The sequence below is a fragment of the Babylonia areolata genome, chromosome 32, assembly GCF_041734735.1.
Source record: "Babylonia areolata isolate BAREFJ2019XMU chromosome 32, ASM4173473v1, whole genome shotgun sequence".
Lineage (NCBI taxonomy): Eukaryota > Metazoa > Mollusca > Gastropoda > Neogastropoda > Buccinidae > Babylonia > Babylonia areolata.
In genome coordinates this window covers 8,263,319-8,273,095 of record NC_134907.1, presented here as the reverse complement: position 1 = coordinate 8,273,095, position 9,777 = coordinate 8,263,319, and the positions used below count along the sequence as shown (strand labels likewise).

General features: G+C 42.2%; 1 protein-coding gene across 7 annotated transcripts in view; it reads left to right on the top strand.

Moving 5' to 3' along the window:
• LOC143276500 (CLIP-associating protein 1-A-like) overlaps window positions 1-9,777 on the top strand; it is a 238,099-nt gene that overhangs the window by 7,961 nt on the left and 220,361 nt on the right. For all 7 annotated transcript variants that reach the window (XM_076581029.1, XM_076581028.1, XM_076581027.1 and 4 more), the window contains exons 2-6: window positions 1,450-2,207; window positions 4,860-4,938; window positions 6,433-6,536; window positions 8,243-8,334; window positions 9,105-9,278. In XM_076581029.1, coding sequence (XP_076437144.1) covers window positions 2,025-2,207; window positions 4,860-4,938; window positions 6,433-6,536; window positions 8,243-8,334; window positions 9,105-9,278 — 632 coding nt within the window. In that variant the 5' untranslated portion in view covers window positions 1,450-2,024. The remainder of the gene's footprint in view (window positions 1-1,449; window positions 2,208-4,859; window positions 4,939-6,432; window positions 6,537-8,242; window positions 8,335-9,104; window positions 9,279-9,777) is intronic.

Here is a 9,777-nt window from a genome sequence, read left to right as displayed (position 1 = left end):
TCTGTCTCCCTGTTCACTTTTTGTCGTGAGAAATGCTAATACAGCTGCTTCCAATGTCTGTCTCTCTGTTCACGTTTTGTCGTCCTTGTGAGAAATGCTAATACAGCTGCTTCCAATGTCTGTCTCTCTGTTCACTTTTTGTCGTCCTTGTGAGAAATGCTAATACAGCTGCTTCCAATGTCTGTCTCTCTGTTCACTTTTTGTCGTCCTTGTGAGAAATGCTAATACAGCTGCTTCCAATGTCTGTCTCTCTGTTCACTTTTTGTTGTCCTTGTGAGAAATGCTAATACAGCTGCTTCCAATGTCTGTCTCCCTGTTCACTTTTTGTCGTCCTTGTGAGAAATGCTAATACAGCTGCTTCCAATGTCTGTCTCTCTGTTCACTTTTCACTTTTTGTTGTCCTTGTGAGAAATGCTAATACAGCTGCTTCCAATGTCTGTCTCTCTGTTCACTTTTCGTCGTCCTTGTGAGAAATGCTAATACAGCTGCTTCCAATGTCTGTCTCCCTGTTCACTTTTTGTCGTCCTTGTGAGAAATGCTAATACAGCTGCTTCCAATGTCTGTCTTTGTTCACATTTATGTTGTCCTTGTGAGAAATGCTAATACAGCTGCTTCCAATGTCTGTCTCTCTGTTCACTTTTTGTCGTCCTTGTGAGAAATGCTAATACAGCTGCTTCCAATGTCTGTCTCTCTGTTCACTTTTCACTTTTTGTTGTCCTTGTGAGAAATGCTAATACAGCTGCTTCCAATGTCTGTCTCTCTGTTCACTTTTTGTCGTCCTTGTGAGAAATGCTAATACAGCTGCTTCCAATGTCTGTCTCTCTGTTCACTTTTTTGTTGTCTCTGTGAAGGGGGGAGAATATCTTTCAATATTGTCACTGTCAGACTGTGTGGTATATCAGTTGATGATTAATAATGATGATGATGATAATGCAGATTGATGCTTTCACCTCCCAGACAGGGAGCTCATGGTGTTTTCAATAAAATAAGTAATCAGTTTTATGCATAAACATACATGCATCAAGTACACCATACACAAACATGTATGTACGCACACAAAAACGAAAAAAAAAAAAAAAAAAAAAAAAAAAAAAAATATATATATATATATATTTACACACACGCAACCAGCAGAAAATACACCTGAACAATTATTTTTGGTGTATATCATTATGACTGTGTCTGTACTCTGTGTGTGTGTGTGTGTGTGTGTGTGTGTGTGTGTTTGGTGTGACTGAGTGTGTGTGTGTGTGTGTGTGTGTGTGTGTTGTGGTGAGAGAGAGAGAGAGAGAGAGAGAGAGAGAGAGAGAGAGAGAGAGAGAATGCTGTTTGTATTGTTGAGAATAAAACGTTCATAATACTATAGTGTCAGTGACTGCAAACGAGAAAAGAAATACTTCTGCTTTGATTTTCTGTAGACTCACTGATTTAATGTTTCATTTGTTTCAGAGTTTTCTTCTACAACAGGAGAAACCACTTCACCATCTGAACTCTTGGATGGTTCTTGGCTGTGAAATAACAAAGAAAAGGGAAAGAAAAACGTTTGACAAAGAAACTGATCAGAGAAACATCATCCGTTGCTTCCTTCGGCTCACTTCTTACTGTTTATGAAAGGACTTGTGGCTGTGTTGCTGTCAGCTTTTCCTCTCACTCGACTCCAGTGCAGCTTGCAGCTGTGTAATTCTTTTTCCCTCATGATAGCACCACTGTCACAAGAGTTCTGCATGATAACATAAAAAAAAAAAAAAAAAAAAAAAATCGTGAGTGCTTGTGTGCTGTCATCATCAACGCCGACAGAACAGGAAGAAACGAACCCCAACAAACTTACTTTGAATGCAACGTCTCCAGTAGTCTTTATGATTACGTAAACCTCTTTTGTGCTTGTGTGGGGGTGTGTGGTGTGTATGTGTGCTGCCTAATTCAACTGTGTTGACTGAGTGGAGTGATTAAAAAAAAAAAACCCCACCAAAAAACCAGACAACAAAAACACAAACTACAAACTGTGATTGATTGCCTTGCCCAAGATGGCGGCGGAGAGCCTGGACAATTTCCTGGAAGGGGTGGTAACCCAGGATGTCAAGAAACGGTTCACGGTTCACTCACAGCTGGTGTCCTACCTGAGTGACCCCCTATCCAGCCTCAAGTCAGACGACACTGACCGCTTCGTGGATGGGCTGGCCGGATGGGTCAGCTGCAGCAATTACAAGGTGAGGAGGCTGTTGTCTCTGCATATTATTATTTTTTTTTCTGGTTTTATTCTTCAGTTTCTGAAGGAAATAATGGCGTCAGTATTATTGTTATTATAAATAGTGTTGTTGTTGTTATTATTGATACTTAAAAAAACACCTGTCTTAGGTCAGAGACCAAACTCTAAGCTCAATACACAGGTCAGAGAGCAGACACTAAGCGCAATACTTAATTAGCGCCTGTCATAGGTCAGAGACCAAACTCTAAGCTCAATACACAGGTCAGAGAGCAGACACTAAGCGCAATACTTAATTAGCGCCTGTCATAGGTCAGAGACCAAACTCTAAGCTCAATACATAGGTCAGAGAGCAGACACTAAGCACAATTAGCACCTGTCTTAGGTCAGAGACCAAACTGAGCACAATATTTATATCGTATATGGCACCTGTCTTAGATCAGAGACCATGTGGAGTGATGGCCTAGAGGTAACGCGTCCGCATAGGAAGCGAGAGAATCTGTGCACTGGTTCGAATCACACTAGCAGTGGCCAGTATTTTCTCCTCCTCCGCTAGACCTTGAGCGGTGGTCTGGATGCTAGTCATTCAGATGAGACGATAAACCGAGGTCCCATGTGCAGCATGCATTTAGCGCACGTAAAAGAACCCGTGGCAACAAAAGGGTTGTCCCTGGCAAATTCTACAGAAAAATCCACTTCGATAGGAAAAACAAATAAAATTGCAGGCAGAAAAAAGACCAAAAAAAAAATGGTTGGCGCTGTCAGTATAGTGATGCGCTCTCCATGGGGAGAGCAGCCCGAATTTCACATAGGGAAATCTGTTGTGACAAAAACTACAATCCAGTACAATACAGTGGAGTGATGTGGAGTGATGGCCTTGAGGTAACACGTCCACCTAGGAAGCGAGAGAATCTGAGCGCACTGGTTCGAATCACGGCTCAGCCGCCGATATTTTCTTCCCATCCACTAGACCTTGAGTGGTGGTCTGGATGCTAGTCATTCAGATGAGATGATAAACTTAGGACCCGTGTGCAGCATGCACTTAGCGCACGTAAAAGAACCTATGGCAACAGAAGGGTTGTTCATGGCAAAATTCTGTAGAAAAATCCACTTCGATAGGAAAAACAAATGAAACTGCATGCAGGAAAAAATACAAAAAAAATGGATGGCACTGTAGTGTAGCAATGCGCTCTCCCTGGGGAGAGCAGACCGAATTTCAAACAGAGAAATCTGTTGTGATAAAAAAGAAATACAAATACAAATACAATACAATACAATACTACAATACAATACAATAAGTGCAGTACTTAATTAGTGCCTAGGTTAGAGACCTAACTCTAAGTGCTTTACAAACATGGAGTCATTTGCACAACAGGCCGCCTTCAACCTGGGTAGAGCCGACTGACAGCTGCCTTTGGGCACTCGTTTGTTTCCTGTGTCAGTCAAGTCAGATTTCAGTCACATGCACACATATACACAAGCATATTTCTCTTTAGATTCGGTTTTTCTGTAGAATTTTGCCAGGGACAACCCTTTTGTTGCCGTTGGTTCTTTAAAACATGTGCTAGCTGCATGTAGCTCATGGGACCTTGGTGTGTCACCTCATCCTATACACTTGATTCAAATTTTACGTGGGCTGAATGAGAAGCAGATGAACTGGTCTTGTTCATGTCATTTTAACTGAGAGTGATGCGCGTGTGCCCTTCTTAGCCCGGAAACCTAGAAGATTATGACTAGAACTAGTTAATAAGGTATACCTGCCGTCGTACACTGTGTGTGTAGTAGTGCAGATTTGATTAGAATGTGCAGCATTAGAGTGACCCTCTAAGGTAGTCTGAGACCCCTAGAAGTGGGATACTATAAAGAGTTTCTGGGACACTCAAGACATTGAACTTACTGGAAGCCTAGTTGGTGTCATATACTGTACCATGTCAGACTGAGTATAATACAAACTCCTCCTTTCTTTAATAATATTATTATCATTATCATTATTATTACTATTATTACAGCTACTGTTAAAGTGTTATTATTGTTATTATCATATTTATTGATGTTATTGTTATTACTGCTACTACCGTAACATTTGGACTGTTAGCTGCAAACTTTTCCTCTCATCTAGGACCCCTGCGGCTAAAATAATGGTGCAGCTTGTTTGTGGATTTTTCCAATGTTGTGGGTTTTCCCAATTACATGGTCTGAGTAAAATCAAGTGTTGCCGTCAGTCTCCAGTCTATTTTGTGTTTCATTCACACCGTTTTTGACTCATTGTGAATTCAAAACTCACTGTAAAAGTGTGCTAGTTCATGTTTTTCCCCTGAAAATCTACACTATGGCCTTTATGCAAATGAGACATTCAAATTAATTGCCCATGCTCAGACAGCTTACATCATGCGGAAAACATCAGGTAATGCTTATGGTGCAGGTTTCAAACTGAAGGTGATCATTTTTGCTCTGTGTGTGTGTGTGTGTGTGTGTGTGTGTGAGAGAGAGAGAGAGACATTTGTGGCTTAAAAACCTTTGCGGCTTCTTTATGAATAATTCCCCCCCCCCCCCCCCCCCCGGTTTAAAAAAAAATTTTATTGTGTTATTATTGACGTGCTTTTCTGCAGATGTTTGTGTGTGTGGACATTGATACATGTATGTGTCATTTTTGCAGGTGTCCGTGAATGGCCTGGAAGTGCTGTGTCTGATGGTGGATCGCATGGGAGAGGAGTTCAAACCCCACATCACTACAGGTGTGTGTGTGCGTGTGTGCTTGTGTACTACAGGTACTTTTAGCTAAAAAAAAAAGAAAGATAAAAGGATTATAACTGTTATCCTTCATGGACACTGCTGTTTCCGTTGTTCACTCTATGGGACATTGGTCTTGGTACTTGTCGTCTATTTTACTTATAGATGTGGGTCCATTCGTATGGATAGCAGTTGGTAACAGTTTCAGATACAACGTTCATGAGCGCCCTGAGTAATTTTCTCATTGCTGTACAATACAAGTTTACAATACAATTCAGTGTGATACAGTACACGCAGTGCAATGCAGTAATGCATTGCATTGCAACTCAGCACTACACTACACTAAACTACACTATGCTACGCTACACTACACTACACTACGCTACCACAGCATGAGCATCATGAATAATTTTATTGTTGCATCAACAAATGCAACGCATTACAACACAGCACAACACCTCACCAAAATACAGCATTAGCATCCTGAGATAGTTTTCATGTGGCAAAACAACACAGCTCATCAAAAACACAGTGCAAAAACAACACCATCACACCACACAGCACACCACACCACACCACAAAGCAACACAACACAACACAACACAGACCTGTGGTGTAGCATGCACACACACACACACACACATGCATGCATTTCCTGGCTATGGTCCAGCTTTAGCTATATGGTTGTCACGGCTGTTTTTACATTATGGTGATGGAGATTAACTGACTGGCACTGGGAGGCATCAGAGGCCCAGGCCACCAGTGATCCTCATAAAGATCGTGAAGCTGGTTCCTGCCTGTCACAATGTTCATGTCAATGAAAGCAGAAAGGAATATGTTTGTTGGTGATGGCATGCTAAGTTTACGGTTGTATGTGTATTGCTTTAGTAATGTATTCCAGTTTTGTTATTTAATTTATTCTAAATTATTGTTGTACAGGTGTGAATGTCTTGGTTTGTTGGTTGCTTGTTTGCTCCTATTTGACCCCTGTGCTTTCATGGAAATTTTGGAAGTTTTTGATAAAATCTTCAGAAAACAAGACATTACTATATAAGCTGATATAATTTTGATTCTGTTTTTGAGGAAGACCTCTTTAATTACTCCCCTTCATAAATGCCAAAACCAAACCAAAACAGCATTGGAATACCTACCTGTGAAATGTATATTTTATGGTTTGTTATAGTCAGCACTAACCAGTGCATTTGTTTTGTCCTGTGTGTGTGTGTGTGTGTGTGTGTGTGTGTGTGTGTGTGTGTGTGTGTGTGTGTGTGTGTGTGTGTGATTGTTCATACCTGCAATTTGTGTTATTTTCTTGGTGTATAGATACATATATTTGTGTTCTTTTTTTCATGTGCAAAGGTATTATTATTATACACTATTAAAGTATTATATATATATATGTGTGTTGTTTCATGTATGGTGCTTAGAGCCCATTACCTGGGGAGTTTGCACCATATGAGTACTATCTATTATTATTATTATTCGATGGTGTGTGGCAGTGCTGCCGTCAGTGATAGACCGGCTGGGGGACGCCAAGGACCAGGTCAGGGAGCAGGCCCAGCAGCTGCTGCTGAAGCTGATGATGCCCGCCTCCTCCCCTCAGGTACGTCCTGTGCTGGCATGATCTGTGAGTGATGATGTGTTGGTCCAACACTCAGCTTATATCACAGATTGCCGTAAGTTTACAGTTGGGTCAACAGCAAAGTGAGAGCTGTATTATCAGTGGTGTCTCTATTTCAACAGGAAATCATTTACAGCTTAGTCTTTTTCTGAAGGACTATGACTCTCAAACTAGGTGGCAAATCGCACTGGCTCTTAGTGCTGCTGGCCTTTGGGAACCATCCCAACACCAACTGTCCTAAGACTCCCTTTGCGGAGAGAGTGGGGATGTAACTTGGGCAAGACATTCTCCACTGTAATCAAATTCTAGCCCAGAAAGTCAGGACAGCAGTTACCTCCTCTGCTGTTCTGATGGTCATAGCTGAACACGACTGACTATCGTATAGATGACATAGATGTCTGCAAAAAGAGTTCTGAAGACCCTGGACTTCAGCCCAGAACTGTTGGAAGCTGTACTCATTAAATGATCATCCTGGAGGCAGACAGTTGCAGAAAGGCCTCTCCAAAGTTTGAAGAGACACTTGCCCAACAGTAAGAGACGAAACGGCAAAGAAGGGACGCCCAGAGTCTGACAGACAGACCAGCATCAGACCCCACCTGCACAAAGTTTGGCAGAGACTGCCTTTCTTGAATAGTTTTGTCGAGCAGTAACAGACTTTGCGCCATAGATATCACCCAGAACACAAATCCATTGTCTCCTGAGACTGTAGGTTGTCTGCTTCTGCTAGTGTTACTGCATTAGTATTATTGTGTAGATGATGACTTGAGCACAGGTGCTTCCATACTGTTGGTTGCATGAGGCAGTCAGGGCATTCCATAGTGCATGGTCCGCAGCCAGTTTGCTTGTGTCACTCCATTGTCTGTTGACAAGTCTGAAGTCTCCTTCTCTCAACTCTTAAATGCAGAGGAAGAAAATGTCGGGTGGGAAAAAGAAAATGTGTTACCGTGTGAAAAAGTGTATTGCTGGGATTGGACAGATTTGATGAAGTCACAACAGGGAAGGAAGGAAACATGAGGTAGAAACACTTAAGTATCCTTTTTTTTCCCCTCTGTCTCTCATTTTTTTATTCCTTTTCTTTTTTCTGTCTCTGCCTCTGTCTCTCTTTTGTCACTTCACCCTTGTTTATACTGAGCTCTCAAGGCCAGGCCATGGCACTGGGTGTATGTACAGGTCAGGCATATGCTACTTTCTGTTTCCTCTTCGGTTTTTTTTTATATGGTGTAGCAAATGTAAAAGGATCTTTCTGTGTGTGTTGATGCCTCCTTGAAACGGAAACTGAATCTCTCTCTCTCTCTCTCTCTCTCTCTCTCTCTCGACAAGACTTGTCTTGCCTTATCTTGTCTTGTCTTGTCTGTCTGTCTGTCTGTCCCCCCCCCTCTCTCTCTCTCTCTCTCTCTCTCACACACACACACACAAACACATTTTTTATGTTGAAATATTTTTTGAGCAGCTCAAGTAAAAACAGGCATGCAGGTGGAAGGAGGAGTGGGAGGGTGGGTGTTCAGCATTGACATAAGAAAAAAACAAAAACCCACAGCTAAACAAAAACAACGACAAAGCCCTTGCTAATACACATACATCCACATAGTGACATCATTACTTGAAGTGTTTGCCAGGAAGAGAGAGAGAGCAGCCGGGTCTTATGAAACTGGTCATGGAACGTTCATTGTTTGTGTTGGTTTTCGCAGTACGTCTTTGAGAGGATGTCAGGGGCTTTCACTCACAAGCTGTGGCACGTACGTGAAGGGGTCCTCGTCTGTCTGCAAAACACAATCAATCGGTGAGAGCAGCGTCTTTCTGGCCATTTGATTTTGGCGATTTTGATTTTGTGTGTCTATGGTGGTTTCTTACATTTTATTTGTTTGGTCTGTATGCTGTAATGTTTTGTGTTGTAATGACTTGTCACTTTGTTTCATGTTATTTGTTGAGTTTCTGTATTGTAACAACTGTTAACGCTTTGAACTGGCTTCTTGTTTTCTTGTTTATAAGAGGGAGCGTTGTATCATGTTTTGTGTCACGATAGATTGCTCGGTGTGAAATTCAGGCTGCTTTCCCCTGGGAGAGTGCATCGCCTAGAGTGCGGCAACACTGCCAGAGTGGATTTTTCTTCAGAATAATGCTAAGGACAACCCTTTTGTTGCTGTTAAAAAAAAAAGAAAAGAAAAAAAAAAAAATATTCACAGAAGCATGCTGCACAGGGAACCCTGGTTTATCATTTTATCTGAATGACTACATTCAAGTGACTATCAGTGGTATGGACTGGCCAGCAGCAAAATTGCCAAGATTTCTGCACCAAATGAGACTGAGAGGCACACAAAATGACATCACTGGATACCACTGACTGCCAAGAATATTTGAAAAGAAACTGCGCTCAAAATATTTTTGACAGAATGAAAGTACTTTTGATACGACTGTAAGATATTGTGTGGTGATTGGGGATTTTGATTTGATGCTTGTCCAGGGCAACAGGCTGAAATACATGATGCATAACTTCATTGTGCCAGCGATTTGCTTAACAGCTCACACGCTTGTTTCCACCCACACCTTCAGGTATGGCGCCAGATGTTTGCACCTGTCCAAGACGGTGCCTGCGATCTGCAAACTGCTGGACGACCAGAACAGCCAGGTGAGGGAGGCGGCGGTGGTGACGCTGACGGAGATCTACCGACACGTTGGGGAGAAGGTGCGCGTCGACCTCACCCGCAAAGGCATCCCCGCACAGAAGTGAGTAGTTCCCTGGCAGCGCATGACGCTTTCATGTATACGCTCAACATTTTTTGCTCGGCTTAAATTAGATTGAAATAAGTTTACAGTCAAAGCGTAAGACGAGACAGAGCGTAAACCTGACAAGATGGCGTGGAGAGCCTTGGCCAAAGGAATGATTCAGCGCTTATAGCTTTTAGAGGCGTTTGATTGGCTGAGAGCGGACCGGGCCAGCACTGCTCGTCTTTTCACTGTTGGCCGCGCAAAATTTGGCCAAGCAGAGCAAACCGATAGGCCTAGTTTGCATCAGTTTGACATGGTAAGTATATGTAACACCAAACATGGAGTATAATACAAACTCCTCCTTTTACAGTCAAGCCAACAGCAATGTGAAAGCTGCATAGCTGTATGGTATCAGTGGTTTGATTGCAGCAGTGGGGATTCATTTACAGCTTATTCTTTTGTGAAGGACTGAGTCGTAAACTAAAAGGCAAGATTGCACTGGATGCAGCCTTGGTGT